Source organism: Ranitomeya imitator, chromosome 1 (genome assembly GCF_032444005.1).
Source record: "Ranitomeya imitator isolate aRanImi1 chromosome 1, aRanImi1.pri, whole genome shotgun sequence".
NCBI classification, from domain to species: Eukaryota; Metazoa; Chordata; class Amphibia; order Anura; family Dendrobatidae; genus Ranitomeya; species Ranitomeya imitator.
Window position 1 is genome coordinate 476,141,038 of NC_091282.1, and position 21,593 is coordinate 476,162,630.

A 21,593-nucleotide genomic window follows, 5' to 3' on the forward strand; every position below is an offset into this window, starting at 1 on the left:
ACTTGCAAAATAGGTAGTGTTTCAAATACTTATTTTCCCAACTGTCTATGCTCACCTGTTTTATTTTTTTCCTTTTTTTGCTTTGTGGGTCAGTTTAACAATTCCAGATTTTTTCAGCTGATTCTTAATGTGCAACTTTGAACATTTGGTGCATATCCACACTAGTTTCCCCCTCCTTGTGTTTTTAGTACATCATTTTTTTTGCACAATTTTTGCAACATTTTGCAAAAAGTGTGACTTTTTTGCGCTAAAGGTTGCAAAAGCAGTTCATGACAGAAAAAAGGCCATTTTTGACTATTTGCAAAGTTTATGAATCACGTACGCTATTTTGAAGAATTTTGAACACAAAACCGGCATCTAATTCCACGAGACAAAAAGGAAAGTGACTTGAAACAAATCGCAATTTATGAATCGGTGCCTTTGTAACCAGAAGTCTAGCATACTGATAAAGAGATTTGCTGAAATAATCCTGATTACCAAAAAAAAAGTTAATCTCAAGCTTCAAAATATTCTGCTCCGAATGTAATGATGAGTTCCCCAGACATTTGTACTTACGATCACTGTATGTCCATGCAAACATTGGTTCACTCCATTCTCCCTGTGATTTGGTATTCACTCTTACTTTGCACTGGTATAATGTCTTTGGCTTGAGGTTATCTATTATACATCCGGTACCATTTCCTGGGGTTGTTTTGTAAATAGCTCTTTCTAAAGCATTTGTACTGCAGCACTCTGCTTCATACACATGTTCTTCCTCGGAATATTCTTCATTTGCCAACCAAGTCAAGTTAAGAGATGTCTGACTGCTAGGTGTCAAAGTGATCACTTTAGGGGGAGGAAGACCTAGAAAAAGTTAGGCAATAGGCAATAGTTAACATTGTTATCACTAAGCTATTGTACATTCCTGTTTTATTTCTACTTAGTTGCAATTGAGATTTTTAACATTATAAGAGTCTGTTCATCTGACAATCATACCTTATCCATCAATTTTAATGAGATTAAAGTGTTATTCTAGATAAAGCCCTGCATAAGAAAAGATGACAAATAATGTCTACTTACCTAGTAAAAACGCAAATTGTCTCTTCAGAGAGGAAGAGAACTAGAACTCTAGTGCCACCTATTGTAAGTAGCAATCCTAAAAGTCAATGCCGATGAACCTTGCCACATGACTTAGGATAAAATCCAAACCAGAATCTAAATTTGTAGACACTGTGTTTGGGGGTACTGCCCCTCATCAGTGCAAAGTGTCTGATCTAGTTTGGCTGGATGAGAGGTGTCTGTCCGTTATCCAAGGGGTAACATTTCTCCTTGTGGAGAGTGACATCTCAAGCCTGGCATAAAAAGGTGAGGAGACTTTTATGCCTTGCAATGCTCCTCTGGGAAATTAAATATGCAAATTGTCTCTTCAGAGAAGAAGAGGACTACAACTCTAGTACCACCTATTTAGGATTACTACTCTCTGCAAGGAGAAACATTATCCCTTGGATACCAGGAAAGACCAAATTCTCATCAATCAGGTAATGGAGTGTGAAAACAGATTTCCTATACTAGACCTATGTCACCATGACTAACAATGTACTTGTGTTAGGGTATGTGCACATGACGTCTTTTTCAGCTGGACTTCGGCGGGAATCCACCTGAAAAATCACTGCAAAGCCGCCTCAAAAATGTAAAAATGACATTGCTGTGCAAATTTTCAGTCTTTTGTTACTTCTTTTAACCACTTCAGGGTTCTGACACAGCTTCACGAAAGACCACCAACTTTTTTCTGAAAATACTTAAGACTTAGCAGGTACGTCGGCATCTTGCCCTTAGAAGGTATTAGACTAGAAAGTTTGAAAAAAGAAAAAAAATGCCCATACTGAAAAGTTATAGTGATCCGATGGCAGTGCATGAAAAATGAACCTTTGAATGGTGAGAGGTTCCTGTGGGCTGTAATAATACAATGCAACAAAAAGACACTGGATTAATGAGACGCTATGAAAAGGGGTAAATAGCGACAGTACAAACACAGCAAAATTCATATTTTTTATTAATTAGTGCAATTTCATATTAAATTAGAACACCCATCTTGCCAATGATTAGTACATTACCAAATGCCTCTGTGGTAAAGACAATTTCTGGACCTGGATGTCCCACTCCTCCATCTCCTTTGCGTCCCAACTGAACACAAACCTTGTATTCTGTCTTTGGTTCCAAATTTTCGAGTTTCACAATTTTGTAAGTCACAGGAACTGCAAATTAATTATACAATAGTCAATGATAATGTTTTATTTTTCTCACAATTGTTAATTATTATGTTAACCTTGATGCCATGTCTCCAAACACTCTTTTAGGCTAAGTCCACACGACTGTTTAAGAAAAAACGGATTCTTTTTCAACTTTGTTGTCATTTATATGCCAGCTATATGCCATTTCTATTCCTTCTGTATGCCATCTGTATGCCACCGGTATGGCATTCGTTTTTCTATATCAGCAGTGAATAAAATTGACAATACAGTTTCCTGTGTTAAGAATACCAATGTATCCGTAAAAATTGGAGACTGAGTTATATGGGATCCAAATTTTTGGGCACAACCATAGACTTGAATTAGCAATTCTTATCTGAAATACGGAGAACAGTAGTGCATGCTGCAACTGAATGTCCGTGTGACAAATCTGTCATCTGATGGCCAATTGTTCAAGTTTTTTCTACAGACAGCACACGGACTGACAATATGGTCATGTGAATGTAGCCTTCCAAGAAGAGTAGACGAAAGCCTTCAATAATGAAGCCTCATAGAACTCCAAGTTTAACACCGTAGTTTTATTATTTTCACAATTAATGGAAATAGAAGAGCATAGAATCACAAAACGAACAAGTGTGCTTAGTCTCTGCCTGACTCCAGTTTCATTGGGCTAATTTCCTAATTTCTTTCAGAACTAGAGTTACAAGATTTGACATCTAGGTGATAAAGGTGGTAAGGTAACACAAGCAACATGGTAGATTAATTAGCAATGTGCTCTAAAAAAGCGGTCTATGTTTCTATTACAATCCTAAGAATCTTCTGCGGAATCCAACGGTATCACAAGTGCAATTATGGCTTTTTTAGCCAAGTTGTTTCTCCATGTATGTTTGATTTATAACTTATTGATTTTTCCATTGAACATTGCTGTATGAATCCTTTGTTGCGGGACTAGCTGTAATTTTTCAGGCTGCAATATTTTTTTCAATTTATATTTATTAAATGTTTTTTTCATTATGGAAACCCCTATTATTACTCGTACATGGTTTAATATAACTTCAAATTCATGTTAATGTCTCTACTAGTGATTGTTGAGCGATACCTTCCGATATTTGCAAGTATCAGTATCGGATGGTATCGGCCGATACCGGTAACATATCGGATCTCGCCGATACCGAGTTCCGATACCAATACAAGTCAATGGGACACAAATATTGGAATGTATCCTGTATGGTTCCCAGGGTCTGAAGGAGAGGAAACTCTCCTTCAGGCCCTGGGATCCATATTAATGTAAAAAATAAAGAATACAAATAAAAAATATGGCTATACTCACCCCTCTGAAGCACCCTGGCTGTCACCGCTGCAAGCATCCGCCTCCGTCCTTAAGAATGCTGTGAGTGAAGGACCTTCGATGACGTCGCGATCAGGTGACCGGTCACCTGACCGCTCACGTGACCGCTCACCTGACCGCGACGTCATCGAAGGTCCTTCACTCACTACATTCTCAGGAACGGAGGCGGACGCTCGCAGCGGTGACAGCCAGGGTTCTTCGGAGGGGTGAGTATAGCCATATTTTTTATTTGTATTCTTTTTTTTTACATTAATATGGATCCCAGGGCCTGAAGGAGAGTTTCCTCTCCTCCAGACCCTTGGAACCATATGCACCGCACACTCCGATACCGATTTCCGATATCACAAAAATATCGGAACTCGGTATCGGAATTCCGATATAGCAAATATCGGCCGATACTTGCAGTATAGGAATGCTCAACACTAGTGATGAGCGAGTATACTCGTTGGTCGGTTTTCCCGAACACGCTCGGGTGGTCTCTGAGCATTTTTAGTGCTCAGAGATTTAGTTTTTGTTGACGGAAGCTGCATGATTTACAGCTGCTAGCCAGCCTGAGTACATGTGGGGGTTGCCTGGTTGCTTGGGAATCCCCACATGTATTCAAGCTGTCCAGCAGCCGTAAATCATGCAGCTGCATCGACAAAAACTAAATCTTCGAGCACTAACAAATACTTGGAGACCACCCGAGCGTGCTCGGGAAAACCCGAACAACGAGTATACTTGCTCATAAGTAGTCTCTATGTAAGAGCATTTAGTTAATTCATGTTTTATCTTTATTATGTATTAATTTGATATAAAGCAGCACAATACGTTTGGCTGAATATCTTCTTACCACTTAGGCTACTCCATCCAGTTGATTTTTTTGAGGGTTTGTATAATACAGTTGTGGTTACAATGGGACCATCTCCACCATAAGAATCAGTGTTAACATGTATATGAAGGTAGTTGGGTCCACTTTTATTCAACATTGGACCATACTTGGGATATGGGGCCACTGAAAAATGAAAAAAGAAACTTATGAAAAAAAGAACAGCTTACATCAGTAGTTTACACGTTGAATGACTGTGTGCAATATTTCAGAGCAAAACATTACATTTTTACATTAGACCCAATTTTTTTTTATTTTCTAAATCTCTGAGTGACGTGATTCAGATGAAACCAAAGAGGGCTCCATTCACTAAAATGAGACAGCAGAGTTACTACGGACTCCATCTGGCCTCTGTTAATTGGTGTCCTTATTTTCAGAAGTGCACAAAACTGTGGCTAATGGCACTTTTATGCAATCCTAAAAAGACCGACACCGCCGGATCACAGGTCAGACGGCGTACACAGTGCCTCCATCTGCCTCATTATATGGATACTTCGGCCCAGGGTTCCATCTGAATCATGTACTTCAGATATTTACACGGAAACCCTGGTGTAAGCACTCAGTGCAGAGTGCAGGATAAATGTGTGCCGAGCTTTACTGCGATCTTTGGGAGGCAGAATGAAAAAATCAACATCAGGTGAAGAATTGGTTTAATTTATTTTTTACGCCATTCCTTGTGCTATACCTATAAGTGATTAGAAACTCATATAGAGAACAAGCACCACCACAAATCAGTAAATAAAAAGATATCAAAGCTTTATTATAAACAGTAATGTAAAGTACAAGAATGTGACAGAGGTAAGCCAAAAATAAGTGGGATCACAATAGGCACCAGACACCAACAGGTGTATAACAATTAGAGGTTGAATAAATTGACTCCCGCGGAAGAAGGCTGTAGCGCCCAAACGCGCGTAGGGACGGTGGCATCACACACGGCTCCAGGCACTTTCAGGTAATTACCATGATCATTTGATCAGATCCAGTAACCTTTGTTTCATTGTCTCTAGATGTGGTACATCTCTGGAGTTCATCTGCTCTGGTATATACTTTCCTACTCTAGATCTTATATTATTATCACTATTGGGTATATACAAACTACTGAGCAATTTATTCAACCTCTAATTGTTATACACCTGTTGGTGTCTGGTGCTTATTGTTATCACACTTATTTTTGGCTTACCTCTGTCACATCCTTGTATTTTACATTACTGTTTATAATAATGGTTTGATATCTTCTTATTTACTGATTCGTGGTGGTGCTTGTTCTCTATATGAGTTTCATACTTATTTGGCACTGAATCCATTCCTTCTTTTCCACATATCTATTTAGATTTTTTTGTGGATATAGGCCTTGTGTGTATAGGTTGTCTATAAGTGATTAGGCAACTTTATTATACAGGTTGGTGTGATTACAGTGATACCAAATATATATCGGGTTTTTATGCTTGGCTGCTGACACACATTAAAAGACGTTTTTTATTGCAAAAACTAGTTTTTTGCATCACCATGTTTTTAGAGCTATAATTTATCCATAGTTTGGCCAAAGAGTCATGTGACGGATTGCTTTTTTGTGGGACGAGTTGACTTTTTATTGGTACCACTTTCTATTCCAATTTTTGGCAGGCAAAATGAACAGAAACCAGAAATTCAGGATTTTTTTTGAGAGGGAGGTGTTTATGTCATTCCGCGTGTGGTAAAATTGATAAGGCAGTTTTATTTTTGGGGGGTTAGTTATGTTATGTTTTGGCACTATAAAAAAATATTCTTGCATCGCTTTATTCTGTGAGTTATAACTTTTTTATTTTTCTGCTGATGGAGCTGTATGGTGGCTTGATTTTTGCGGGACAAGATGAAATTTTCAGTGGGTACGGAAAGCATTCATACTACTTTAAGTTTTTCACTCTTTGTTTCATTGCAACCATTTGGTAAATTCAAAAAAGTTCATTTTTTCTCATTAATGTACACCCTGCACATCTTGACTGGAAAAAAATAGGCAATTTGGATATGAAAAAAATGTGATTTTTGCTAATTTATTAAAAAAAACCTGAAATATCACATGGTCATAAGTATTCAGTCCCGTTGCTCAGTATTGAGTAGAAGAACCATTTTGAGCTAGTACAGCCATGAGTCTTCTTGTGAATGAAGCAACAAAATTTTCACACCTGGATTTGGGGATTCCCTGCCATTCTTCCTTGCAGATCCTCTCCAGTTCTGTCAGGCTGGATGGTATACGTTGGTGGATAGCCATTTTCAGGTCTCTCCAGAGATGCTCAATTGGGTTTAGGTCAGTGCTCTGGCTGGGCCAGTCAAGAATGGTCAAATAGATTTTCTAAAGCCACTCCTTTGTTATTTTATTGAGGTCCAGAGAACTCTGGAAGAGGTTTTCCTCCAGGATATCTCTATACTTGACCACATTCATGTTTCCTCCAATGACAACCAGTCATCCTGTCCCTGCAGATGAAAAACACCCCATAGCATGATGCTGCCACCACCATGTTTCTCTATTGGGATTGTATTGGGCAGGTGATGAGCAGTGCCTGGTTTTCTCCACACATACTGCTTAGAATTATCACCAAAAACGTCTATCTTCATCTCATCAGACCAGAGAATCTTATTTCTCGTAGTCTGGGAGTCCTTCACGTGTTTTTTTAGCAAACTCTATGTCTCATATGTCTTGAACTGAGGAGAGACTTCCATCGGGCCACTCTGCCATAAAGGCCCAACTGGTGGAGGGCTGCAGTGATAGTTGACATTGTGGAACTTTCTCCCATCTCCATACTGCATCTCTGGAGCTCAGCCACAGTGATCTTGGGAATCTTATTTACCTCTCTCACCAAGGTTCTTCTACCATGATTGCTCAGTTTGACTGGATGGTCAGGTCTAGGAAGACTTCTGGTGGTCCCAAATTTCTTCCATTTAAGGATTATGGAGGTCACTGTGCTTGTGCTCTTGGGAACCTAGAGTACAGCAGAAATTCTGTTGTAACCTTGGCCAAATCTGTGCCTGGCCACAATTCTGTCTCTGAGCTTCTTGACCAGTTCCTTTGACCTCATGATTCTCATTTGTCCTGACATGCACTGTGAGCTGTGAGGTCTTAGGCTACTTTCACACTGCACGTCGCTATGCATCGTTTTGTAGAAAAAAACGCATCCTGCAAAAAAAGTGCCACACGTCGCAACCATCGTGCGATGGTTGCACCGTGTTGTGGCGGACCGTCGGCAGCAAAAAACATTACATGTAACGTTTTTTGCAGCGTTGTGTCCGTCATTTCCGACCGCGCATGCGCGGCCGGAACTCCGCCCCCACCTCCCCGCAACTCACAGTGGGGCAGCGGATGCGCTGGAAAAATGCATCCGCTGCCCCCGTTGTGCAGCGCATTCACTGCTAGCGTCGGTAACGTTGGCCCGACGCACTGCGATGGGCCGAGTACGATGCTAGTGTGAAAGTAGCCTTATATAGACAGGTGTGTGCCTCTCCAAATCAAATCCTGTCAGCTTAATTAAACACAGCTCGACTCCAATGAAGGAGTAGAACCATCTCAAGGAGGTTCACAAGGAAATGGACAGAATGTGACTTAAATATGAGAGTCTGAGCAAAGGGTCTGAATACTTATGACCATGTGATATTCCAGTTTTTCTTTTTATTAAATTTGCAAAAATTTCTACATTTCTGTTGTTTTCAGTCAAGATGGGGTGCAGAGTCTACATTAATATGAAAAAAATGAACTTTCTGGAATTTACCAAATGGCTGCAATGAAACAAAGAGTGAAAAGTTTAAAGGGGTCTGAATACTTTCCGTACCCTCTGTATATCTGACTTTTTGATGATTAAGCATTGTTTTTTTATTTATTTTTTATGGTGTTCACTAAAGGGGTTAACTAGTAGGACAGTTTTATATGTCAAGTTGTTTCGGACACGGCGATACCAAATATGTGTACTTTTTTGTTTATTTATTTTTTCACACAAATATTTATTTATGGTTACAATATCTTTTCATTTTATTCTTATTTTATTATTATTATTATTTTTATATTTTTACAATTAATTAAAAAACGTTTACTTTTTTTTTAACTTTTAGACTTTGATCCCACTATGGGACAATCATGTTTTGCAGACTGATCGCTTTTATAGCATGGGAATGCAGCAGCATCCCCATGCTGTAGAAACTGTCAGCTCTGCACTGACAGAGAAAGTTGCTGTTTATGCACTGCTCATGATCAAGCAACTTTCCTAGCTCTGGTGACCTGGATGTCATCATGACATCGGGTCACTATGGCAATGATTGAGACCCCGCGCCACGCTGCGGGATCTCTGATCCAAGGGCAGAGGGGCTGTCATCCCTCCGTCTGCTTCCAGAATGCCGCGATCACATTTGATTCCATCATTTAGGGGGTTAAAGTGCTGGGAGCAGTGTGTGACCACTCCTGGCACTTAGTGCCGGGTGTCAGCTGTCAGAATCAGCTGACACCTGGCGGCGATCGCTCACACACAGCCTGTGTGCGCATACGATTGTGTGGACGTAATAATCCGTCCCGTGTCAATATGGTCAAGGGCACAGGGATGTATTCTTACTTCCAATGTCGGAAAGAGATTAATAAGTGACTTCAGTTTGTGAACGTTATTGTGCTCTGAGCCACTTCTTGGGAGGATTTCTTAGTTGTTAAAATGCAGAAACTGGCAACATGCCTCACATCTGTGCCTGGACTTTATTGCTGCAGGATGGGTAGAACTTGCTGCCCAGTAAGCACTGGTGGATATTTTATTTCAGGGACATTTGTGGGAGTCCAGATCCTTGCATAACAGGATGCAGGGTTGTATGATGAAAATGGCATTGTGTAGAAGTTTGTCAGTTCCACAATCAACTGGGAAATAATGTGAAAATAGTTGCAACCTCAATGTTTATGCCTAGAATCACTATTAATTGGGGCACTTGATAGGAGGAAGATGATGGAAAATATTTTTCAATAATACGTAACTGCTTTTTTTTAACATTAAATTCTGCGACTTTATTATTCGGGTTATGGAGGTTTTTTAAGAAGTTTCAGAAGCAGTACTGCTTTTGAACAGTTTCTGTGTCACTGGCAGAATCATCTCACAACATAGCTGAACTTGCTGTATATTGTATATTTTATGAGCTGTTATAGTGTAATGTATTATTTGACTATAAATGTAAAAAAAATCTGCGATTTATAGTTTGTTTGTTTTTTATTTAGTCTAAGAACAAACTATAAGTGGGAACTGTCTTATAGTAATGTTCAGCTACAAATACAAGCCTATAAATCAAGTCTGTGAAATACAATGTAACAGTATTGTGATCTAGCAAATTTCCTTCTCTCTTGCCACAAACCACAACTAACACAAATAGTGTAGACCAGAGTAGAGTTTAGGCCGCTATATGCATTTCATGGAGTAGTGAACGGCCTCGTACAGCTTTAGGAACCATCACATTTTTCTCCAGTACCAAGCTGTAAACTCAGATGTGGCAGTTGCAATTGCTCTGTGTTGGCGAAGAACAGCACCGAGCACAACAGGAAGGTATTTATCACCTACCTGCCTGTTAGTGCTTAGACACATCTTTTTTTTCATTACAAAGTCCAGGATATCCCCTTCAAGCAACAAGCAATATGTAATAAAATTAATAATTTAATAAGCTTTAAATAGCAAAGTTGCTTGTTTTTACAATCCCTTTACAATTTAAAGGGAACCTGTCACCCCCAAAATCGAAGGTAAGCTAAGCTCACTGCCATCAGGGGCTTATCTACAGCATTGTTTAATGCTGTAGATAAGCCCCGGATGTAACCTGAAAGATGAGAAAAACAAGTTAGATTATACTCACCCAGGGGTGGTCCGATCCGATGGGCGTCGTGGTCCGGTCCGGGGCCTCTCATCTTCTTACGATGACGTCCTCTTCTTGTCTTCATGCTGCGGCTCCGGCGCAGGTGTACTTTGTCTGCTCTGTTGAGGGCAGAGTAAAGTACTGCAATGCTCAGGTGCCGGGAAAGGTCAGAGAGGCCCAGCGCCTGCGCACTGCAGTACTTTGCTCTGCCCTCAACAGGGAAGACAAAGTACGCCGGAGCTGCAGCGTGAAGACAAGAAGAGGACGTCATCTGATGAAGAATGAAGATCGGAGGCGCAGGACCGGACTGCAACACCCATCGGACCGGACAGCAGCGGGACTGCCCCTGGGTGAGTATAATCTAAGCTCTTTTTCTCATCTTTCAGGATACATCGGGGCTTATCTACTGCATTACAGAATGCTGTAGATAAGCCCCTGATGCCGTTGGGCTGAGCTCAACTTCCATTTTTGGGGTGACAGGTTCCCGTTAATCCTTTTCTGATGATGAGGCAACACCTTTAATGACCAATTCGGGAACTGATTTCGAGCATATAGAATATTTAAAATGAAAACTGTTGTTCATTTCCAAATTATAGCTATTCCAGCAATGTTTTTTGTCGTTGGTATGCCACAGCTAAATTACATTTAGGCGTGTTTGAATGTTTCTTACTTTTCACATAGATGTGCACATGCTGGTCATCCGTCCCTGCTGCAGTTGTCACACTGTAGATCCACCAACCTGAAAACCTTGGTACAGTCCTTCCTACTGAAAATTGGGCAACTGTCTGCTGATCGATTTCTTTGGTTGACACAGCCTATGGAAGACGTAAATGTTAGATATTGCAAAGTTTGATTTTAATACATGGAAAACAAAAAATGAGGAACTGTTTTTGGACAAAATAGGATGGCTTTATACAAAGCTTTTTTTATATGATGTGTTTTTTGGCAGTTTTTTTTTCCCCTACATTTTTGAGAAAAAAAATTGCCTCAATCACATGTTAGCCATAACTCAAAATGAAGTTATTACAAGTTGTATTTTTTTCACACAGTAGTCTAAGGGTACCGTCACACAGTGGCATTTTGATCGCTACGACGGCACGATCCGTGACGCTCCAGCATCGTAACAATATTGCTCCAGCGTCGTAGACTGCGGTCACACTTTGCAATCTACGACGCTGGAGCGATAATTTCATGACGTATGTGCGATGTAGAAGCCGTTGGTTACTATCCGCACATTGTATACAATATCGTGCACACCTTTGTTACACCATGCGATCATGCCGCCACAGCGGGACACTAGACGACGAAAGAAAGTTTCAAACGATCTGCTACGACGTACGATTCTCAGCGGGGTCCCTGATCGCAGGAGCGTGTCAGACACAGCGAGATCGCTGGAACGTCACGGATATATCGCTGGAACGTCACAAATCGTGCTGTCGTAGCGATCAAAATGCCACTGTGTGACGGTACCCTTAATGAAGGGATCACTGGAATACAATGCACCAAATTCATCAAGGGGTGCACGTCACAATGAATTTGGCATATCTAATTAGTGGCGTGCACATTGCCAGAAATGCTACTTGAGTCAATGACTGAAGTAACATTTCTAGCATTAGAAACACCGACACTTTTTCTGATTTTGACAAGCTGTTGTAGCCGCCCCCTGTCCTGTATTTTTGATGCTGCATATTTTTGTTGCAACAAAAACGCATCTTACAGTTCCAGCAAAGTGAACGGGATTTTTAGAAATCTGCTGCCAACTGAGCTTCTTTTTAACGCAGCGTAAAGTGATTTGCGGCACGAGTTTCACATCTACAACATGTCAATTTCTCTTGCGGGTACGCTGAATTTTTTGTGCGGAATTTTCCCTTAGACTTACATTAGGTGCGGAAATTCCGCAAGTAAAAAACACACTTGCATTTTCAGTGTGTTTCTGCTGCGTAAACGCATCAAAAATGCATGTAAACTGCATCTACATTTGTCAATAAAGTTTTGTCAAAGTGAAATACCAAGAAGTTTCAAAACCAAAGTAGCTTTATTTCATAACAAGACATGCCAAAAGAAGTACAAAACTACAGTGTCAAAAGCGCAATAAAAGCCCATGTTAATAAAACGCAATGAAAAACTACAAGTAATCTAATTTAAATAATACTTGCAGAAATGGTACTGAAATCCTGCAGTGTCAAAAACTCATCAAAAGCTCATCATGGGAATGTAGCCTTAAACTGAAAGAGTCGCCAAACATTTTATGCCAATTTCCCGCTGTAACAACTTTGATGAAACGAGCCTCTTGAATATGGTTCTTGGATTATTGGCCTTTTATTGTCATACTTTTGCTATCCCTCTTTTTTTTCATTTCCCGAAGACTTGAAAGTACATGTCAAAAATATCTGAACTAAAACAAAATTAAGTCAACAGTTTAAAATTTGGTGGTCTAATGTGTCACGTACAGTATACACCAAATTTATGCCAAGTTCTAACTGGTGATTTTCATTTGTGTCTATGAGGCTGTAAGTTCGGATAAGGAGACTCACAGTCAGTCCGTGCATTGTGAGCTGTTTATGGACCATTAAATACACTACACCAATCAATCTGAACCCGACAAAATACTGTACCTACAAGATTTTCTGTTCCCAAAATGCACCTTCCACACTCCACAAAGGGATATATTGAAGAATATTTTTACCTTTTTTTGTCAAAATATACATTTTTATGATACGAATACTACTGTAGATTTCAGAAAAATTGTACATTTTATAAACAAATATATACATTAAATTCATTCATGCGTATGCAATGTGTGCATAAGGTGGGAATAGTTTTTGCAACAAATATATATTTTCATTATGCACTCATTACAATTTTACCAAGACTATTTAAAAAAATGACTTATTCTTTCCTCGATAGTAGTGGGCTATATGGTGGCTCAGTAGTTAGCACTGTTGTCATGCACCATTGGGTACTGGGCTTGTATTTGACCAAGGGCCATAACTGCACGGAGTTTTTATATTTTCCCCAAGTTTGCACTAATTTCCTCCCACACTCCAGAAAATATATTTGCCCCGGAGAGCAATTGTCTGATATAAGAAAATTAGATTGTAAGTTCTTTTGGGGACAGTGACTGATAGTTTTCTTTCTAAAGTACTGCCCTACTTGCTGGCAGAATATAAAAAATTGGAAATAAGATAATATATTGAGCCTGTTCTCTGAAATCCCCTCTTTCCAACACAAAGTGGTAAAGATGATGCTGATGTTGATGAGGTCATTAATACATTTTATCGTAAACATTTCGGCAGCAGGGTGGCTCAGAGGTTATCCCTGTTGCTTTGTAGCGCTGGGGTCCTGGGTTCAAATCCCACCAAGGACAACATCTGCCTGGAGTTTGTATGTTCTCTCTGTGTTTGTGTGGGTTTCCTCTGGATATTCAGGTTTACTCTCACACTCCAAAGACTGTTATGAACAGGTGATTCAGAACCACAATGGACCTAGTGGTTAAGAGCACACAAAGTGACCTGATAGTTACTAACATAGGACGAGCTCTGAGACGTGGGAACTCTGCTGACCGCAATCCCTAATCCTATCATACCACACTAAAGGTAGCCGTGGAGTGCTCCTGACCAGACCTAGGCGCCTCGGGCACAGCCTGAGAAACTAGCTAGCCCTGAAGATAGAAAAATAAGCCTACCTTGCCTCAGAGAAATTCCCCAAAGGAAAAGGCAGCCCCCCACATATAATGACTGTGAGTAAAGATGAAAATACAAACACAGAGATGAAATAGATTTTAGCAAAGTGAGGCCCGACTTACTGAATAGACTGAGGATAGGAAAGATAGCTTTGCGGTCAGCACAAAAACCTACAAACAACCACGCAGAGGGGGCAAAAAGACCCTCCGCACCGACTAACGGTACGGAGGTGCTCCCTCTGCGTCTCAGAGCTTCCAGCAAGCAAGAAAAACCAATATAGCAAGCTGGACAGAAAATATAGCAAACAAAAGTAACACAAGCAAAACTTAGCTTATGCAGGGCAGACAGGCCACAAGAACGATCCAGGAGAAAGCAAGACCAATACTGGAACATTGACTGGAGGCCAGGAACAAAGAACTAGGTGGAGTTAAATAGAGCAGCACCTAACGACTTAACCTCGTCACCTGAGGAAGGAAACTCAGAAGCCGCAGCCCCACTCACATCCACCAGAGGAAGCTCATAGACAGAAGCAGCCGAAGTACCACTCATGACCACAGGAGGGAGCTTGACCACAGAATTCACAACAGTACCCCCCCATTGAGGAGGGGTCACCGAACCCTCACCAGAGCCCCCAGGCCGACCAGGATGAGCCAAATGAAAGGCACGAACCAGATCGGCAGCATGAACATCAGAGGCAAAGACCCAGGAATTATCTTCCTGACCATAACCCTTCCACTTAACCAGGTACTGGAGTTTCCGTCTCGAAATACGAGAATCCAAAATCTTCTCCACTATATACTCCAACTCCCCCTCAACCAAAACCGGGGCAGGAGGATCAACGGATGGAACCACAGGTGCCACGTATCTCCGCAACAATGACCTATGGAATACGTTATGGATGGAAAAAGAAGCTGGAAGGGTCAAACGAAAAGACACAGGATTAAGAACCTCAGAAATCCTATACGGACCAATGAAACGAGGCTTAAACTTAGGAGAGGAAACTTTCATAGGAATATAACGAGATGACAACCAAACCAAATCCCCAACACGAAGTCGGGGACCCACACAGCGCCTGCGGTTAGCGAAACGTTGAGCCTTCTCCTGAGACAATGTCAAATTGTCCACCACATGAGTCCAAATCTGCTGCAACCTATCCACCACAGTATCCACACTAGGACAGTCAGAAGACTCAACCTGCCCTGAAGAGAAACGAGGATGGAAACCAGAATTGCAGAAAAACGGCGAAACCAAAGTAGCCGAGCTGGCCCAATTATTAAGGGCGAACTCAGCCAAAGGCAAAAAGGACACCCAATCATCCTGATCGGCAGAAACAAAACATCTCAGATATGTTTCCAAGGTCTGATTGGTTCGTTCAGTCTGGCCATTTGTCTGAGGATGGAAAGCCGAGGAAAAAGACAAATCAATGCCCATCCTAGCACAAAAGGCTCGCCAAAACCTCGAAACAAACTGGGAACCTCTGTCAGAAACGATGTTCTCCGGAATGCCATGTAAACGAACCACATGCTGGAAGAACAATGGCACCAAATCAGAGGAGGAAGGCAATTTAGACAAGGGTACCAAATGGACCATCTTAGAGAAGCGATCACAAACAACCCAAATGACCGACATTTTTTGAGAGACGGGGAGATCTGAAATAAAATCCATAGAGATATGTGTCCAGGGCCTCTTCGGGACTGGCAAGGGCAAAAGCAACCCACTGGCACGAGAACAGCAGTGCTTAGCCCGAGCACAAATCCCACAGGACTGCACAAACGAACGCACATCCCGCAACAGAGACAGCCACCAAAAGGATCTAGCCACCAAATCTCTGGTACAAAAGATTCCAGGATCCTATCATACCACACTAAAGGTAGCCGTGGAGCGCTCCTGACCAGACCTAGGCGCCTCGGGCACAGCCTGAGAAACTAGCTAGCCCTGAAGATAGAAAAATAAGCCTACCTTGCCTCAGAGAAATTCCCCAAAGGAAAAGGCAGCCCCCCACATATAATGACTGTAAGTAAAGATGAAAATACAAACACAGAGATGAAATAGATTTTAGCAAAGTGAGGCCCGACTTACTGAATAGACCGAGGATAGGAAAGATAGCTTTGCGGTCAGCACAAAAACCTACAAACAACCACACAGAGGGGGCAAAAATACCCTCCGCACCGACTAACGGTACGGAGGTGATCCCTCAGAGCTTCCAGCAAGCAAGAAAAACCAATATAGCAAGCTGGACAGAAAATATAGCAAACAAAAGTAACACAAGCAAAACTTAGCTTATGCAGGGCAGACAGGCCATAAGAACGATCCAGGAGAAAGCAAGACCAATACTGGAACAGTGACTGGAGGCCAGGAACAAAGAACTAGGTGGAGTTAAATAGAGCAGCACCTAACGACTTAACCTCGTCACCTGAGGAAGGAAACTCAGAAGCCACAGCCCCACTCACATCCACCAGAGGAAGCTCATAGACAGAACCAGCGGAAGTACCACTCATGACCACAGGAGGGAGCTTGACCACAGAATTCACAACAAAAGACATACCAATAGGGAATCTAGATTGTGAGCCCCAATGGGACAGAGATGCTGATGTCTGTAAAGTACTGTGGAATATCATGGTATATGCCAAGGATGGCTGCCTGTCAGCTACAGCCTTTACTATTTCGTCAGAGCGGACATCCGTCCAGGCGGAATATTCATGAGCTGCAGCCAAAAAGCGGCTTCTGATTTGCTCCAGCATGTACGTGGTACACCAATGTCACATCACTGATGGGAGGTTAGTATCCACTGTTTTTATTCAAATTGGGGTCCTGAATAAGCATGGGTGGTCCACTAGTGATGCACATTGTTAATAAAAATACCTGAAACATGGTGCCATCTTCTTTGAAAAGAAGAACTTCTTGAGCGGTTGGTTTTGGATAGCCACTGACCCTGCAGGTTGGTTCAAATTCAATTCCTGAATTTAATTCCAGTGTGGTTTCCATCTCTTGTATCTGAGGTGGGATGTATGGTTTACCTGCAATGTAAGAATCGCATATCAGTTCAGATCTCAAAAAACCCATGCAAACAAGCTTATCTCAATTAAGCTGCTATTAAAATGTTGGACATGGGCATGGAAGTAAGAATACTGAAAATTATATTAAAACCACATTTTAAAACTGTTTTGCTATGCTGGGAAAAATAGTGGCTGAACTGGTTTAAGTACTGGTTACATTAGGCCTGGTGCCCTGGTCCTATGCTCCATCCTTGCTTCTGCCAACTTGGAACAGGAAAGCATTTTTTGTGTGATCGGAGCAGTCTGTGAACATGGCCAGCTAAAATAGCTATATTAAGCCCACTTCTCTGTCACAGGCAATGTATAAGCCAAAAAGGGTGATGGCTTAAGGCAGGGGTGGGGAACCTCAGGCCCCAGGGCCAATTACGGCCCTCGATGACCTTTTATCAGGCTCTCTAGCAGATTCTCAGTGACCGCATTCTTGGGCAAGGAGCTGTATTTTGATAACAACCAGCTCATTAATTTCTTCTTGCTCTGTTAGCACACACATGCAGTGTTCACTACTGAACACTGAAGGGCATGCAATGAAAGATTACGTCCTGACACCAGTGCCAGAGTCAGCATGTACTTTGTGGGCGGAGTTTGTACGGCCCCGAAGGATGGTATAAATATCCAAGTGGCCCTTCGCAGAAAAAAGATTCCCCACCCCTGGCTTAAGGGAACAATGACTGACCATGTGAGTCATAACTCAAGTCCTTCTTTATGAGCCTGCTAGAGATAACCATGTACAGTGTTCAGGTTCTCAGGAGCTTCCCATCATTCAGATCTCCAGCTAACATTTAATTGCTGGAATTAGTCATGAAATATTAAAATAAGCAATGAGACAGCCCCCTTCACAAAATACTGTTGTCATCTGCATAGACAAGAAATACCGTCCTATGTCTGGCACAGTACCAGAGACCAGGATCCTGTTACCAGGGATGGACCAGAGAATTGGGGTATATTAGTAAGTATATACTTATATTTGTAAGTATATACTGTATCTTTCTATTTCGACTCATTTAAGAGTAATTTTTATGCATGGCACACCATGTCTACATGGCATGTAACGTCATGGAAAGATGAATACAATGTACATTGATAGCTGCTATCTGATGTCTTATTCCAGAGAAATACACATTTATCTTAATATTATTATTATTTATTATTATAGCTCCATTTTTTCCGTAGCGCTTTACATGTGAGGAGGGGTATACATAATAAAAAACAAGTACAATAATCTTGAACAATACAAGTCACAACTGGTTCAGGAGGAGAGAGGACCCTGCCCGCAAAGGCTCACAATCTTAATATGTAAATGAGTTAAGGACTATGGGCTGGACACAGATCTCCCTGGGAATCTGCCTCCAGAGCTTATTTTAAATGAAAGGAGGAATCACCAGTGTAAGACATGTGTGTGTACGGCTCATAGATCTTAAAAACTCATTTACATATTAAGAAAAATGTGGATTTCTCTGGAATAAGACATCAGATCACACAAATCAAGGCATCATTTTATTCACGGTTGATCCTACTGACAGATTCCCTTTAAAGCATGATCATTGGCTCATCATTTTTAATAAGTGACTTTTGCATTTACTCCTGTGCTTAAAAAATGCGTTAAAAACTGCATATGTGATTCCAGCATAACTGTTGATACGTTGATACATGCAACAATAATAATAATAATAATCATAAAGAGTATTTATTTTTTTTCCCTGTCATCAATATATAACAATACAGTGTTACCTTGCTTTACCTTCGTTTTCACAGTGCAGCCCACGCCACCCTTGTGGACAAATACACCCTTTGAAGCGATCACATGTCCCCCTGGTGCAGAGACACTTCAACTTGCAGTCAGGTCCATAGAAATCCTTTGGACAAGCTAAAATACAAGTTCATTAATTATTGCTTCTTGACTAAAGTAATCATATGTCATTGTTCCTATGATATTTTAGGGATGAGGTTTCATTGCATCAAAAGGGCACATTTTTATTTTAACCCCTTCATGACCCAGCCTATTTTGACCTTAAAGACCTTGCCGTTTTTTGCAATTCTGACCAGTGTCCCTTTATGAGGTAATAACTCGGGAACGCTTCAACGGATCCTAGCGATTCTGAGATTGTTTTCTCGTGACATATTGGGCTTCATGTTAGTGGTAAATTTAGGTTAATAAATTCTGCGTTTATTTGTGATAAAAACGGAAATTTGGCGAAAACTTTGAAAATTTCGCAATTTTCACATTTTGAATTTTTATTCTGTTAAACCAGAGAGTTATGTGACACAAAATAGTTAATAAATAACATTTCCCATATGTGTACTTTACATCAGCACAATTTTGGAAACAAAATTTTTTTTTGCTAGGAAGTTATAAGGGTTAAAATTTGACCAGCGATTTCTCATTTTTACAACGAAATTTACAAAACCATTTTTTTTAGGGACCACCTCACATTTGAAGTCAGTTTGAGGGGTCTATATGGCTGAAAATACCCAAAAGTGACACCATTCTAAAAAATGCACCCCTCAAGGTACTCAAAACCACATTCCAGAAGTTTATTAACCCTTCAGGTGCTTCACAGCAGCAGAAGCAACATGGAAGGAAAAAATGAACATTTAACTTTTTAGTCACAAAAATTATCTTTTAGCAACAATTTTTTTATTTTCCCAATGGTAAAAGGAGAAACTGAACCATGAAAGTTGTTGTCCAATTTGTCTTGAGTACACTGATACCTCATATGTGGGGGTAAACCACTGTTTGGGCGCACGGCAGGGCTTGGAAGGGAAGGAGCGCCATTTGACTTTTTGAATGAAAAATTGGCTGCACTCTTTAGCGGACACCATATCACGTTTGGAGAGCCCCCGTGTGCCTAAAAATTGGAGCTCCCCACAAGTGACCCCATTTTGGAAACTAGACGCCCCAAGGAACTTATCTAGATGCATAGTGAGCACTTTGAACCCCCAGGTGCTTCACAAATTGATCCGTAAAAATGAAAAAGTACTTTTTTTTCACAAAAAAATTCTTTTAGCCTCAATTTTTTCATTTTCACATGGGCAACAGGATAAAATGGATCGTAAAATTTGTTGGGCAATTTCTCCTGAGTACACCGATACCTCACATGTGGGGGTAAACCACTGTTTGGGCACATGGTAAGGCTCGGAAGGGAAGGAGCCCCATTTGACTTTTTGAATGAAAAATTATCTCCATCATTAGCGGACACCATGTCGCGTTTGGAGAGCCCCTGTGTGCCTAAACATTGGAGCTCCCCCACAAGTGACCCCATTTTGGAAACTAGACCCCCAAAGGAACTTATCTAGATGCCTAGTGAGCACTTTAAACCCTCAAGTGCTTCACAAATTGATCTGTAAAAATGAAAAAGTACTTTTTTTTTCACCCCAAAAAATTTTTTGCCTCAATTTTTTCATTTTCACATGGGCAATAGGATAAAATGGATCATAAAATTTGTTGGGCAATTTCTCCCGAGTACGCCGATACCTCATATGTGGGGGTAAACCACCGTTTGGGCACACGGCAGGGCTCGGAAGGGAAGGCGCGCCATTTGTCTTTTTGAATGGAAAATTAGCTCCAATTGTTAGCGGACACCATGTCGCGTTTGGAGAGCCCCTGTGTGCCTAAACATTGGAGCTTCCCCACAAGTGACCCTATTTTGGAAACTAGACCCCCCAAGGAACTTATCTAGATGCATATTGAGCACGTTAAACCCCCAGGTGCTTCACAGAAGTTTATAACGCAGAGCCATGAAAATAAAAAATAAAATTGATTTTCTCAAAAATGATCTTTTAGCCTGCAATTTTTTATTTTCTCAAGGGTAACAGGAGAAATTTGACGCCAAAAGTTGTTGTCCAGTTTCTCCTGAGTACGCTGATACCCCATATGTGGGGGTAAACCACTGTTTGGGCACATGCCGGGGCTCGGAAGTGAAGTAGTGACGTTTTGAAATGCAGACTTTGATGGAATGCTCTGTGGGCGTCAAGTTGCGTTTGCAGAGCCCCTGATGTGGCTAAACAGTAGAAACCCCCCACAAGTGACCCCATTTTGGAAACTAGACCCCGAAAGGAACTTATCTAGATGTGTGGTGAGGACTTTGAACCCCCAAGTGCTTCACAGAAGTTTATAACGCAGAGCCATGAAAAAAAAAAAATATTTTCTCAAAAATGATTTTTAGCCTGCAATTTTTTATTTTCCCAAGGGTAACAGGAGAAATTTCACCCCAAAAGTTGTTGTCCAGTTTCTCCTGAGTACGCTGATACCCCATATGTGGGGGTAAACCACTGTTTGGGCACACGTCGGGGCTCAGAAGGGAAGTAGTGACTTTTGAAATGCAGACTTTGATGAAATGGTCTGCGGGCGTCACGTTGCGTTTGCAGAGCCCCTGGTGTGCCTAAACAGTAGAAACCCCCCACAAGTGACCCCATTTTAGAAATTAGACCCCACAAGGAACTTATCTAGATGTGTGGTGAGCACTTTGAACCCCCAAGTGCTTCACAGAAGTTTATAATACAGAGCCGTGAAAATAATAAATACGTTTTCTTTCCTCAAAAATAATTATTTAGCCCAGAATTTTTTATTTTCCCAAG

General features: G+C 41.1%; 1 protein-coding gene across 1 annotated transcript in view; it reads right to left on the minus strand.

Annotated features, from left to right (window-relative positions):
- TEK (TEK receptor tyrosine kinase) overlaps positions 1-21,593 on the minus strand; it is a 206,198-nt gene that overhangs the window by 61,166 nt on the left and 123,439 nt on the right. The window contains exons 7-12 of the mRNA XM_069765358.1: positions 18,757-18,882; positions 16,825-16,979; positions 10,950-11,094; positions 4,409-4,570; positions 2,094-2,234; positions 556-843 (exon numbers count right to left, since the gene is read on the minus strand). Of these exons, the coding sequence (XP_069621459.1) occupies positions 556-843; positions 2,094-2,234; positions 4,409-4,570; positions 10,950-11,094; positions 16,825-16,979; positions 18,757-18,882 (1,017 nt within the window). The remainder of the gene's footprint in view (positions 1-555; positions 844-2,093; positions 2,235-4,408; positions 4,571-10,949; positions 11,095-16,824; positions 16,980-18,756; positions 18,883-21,593) is intronic.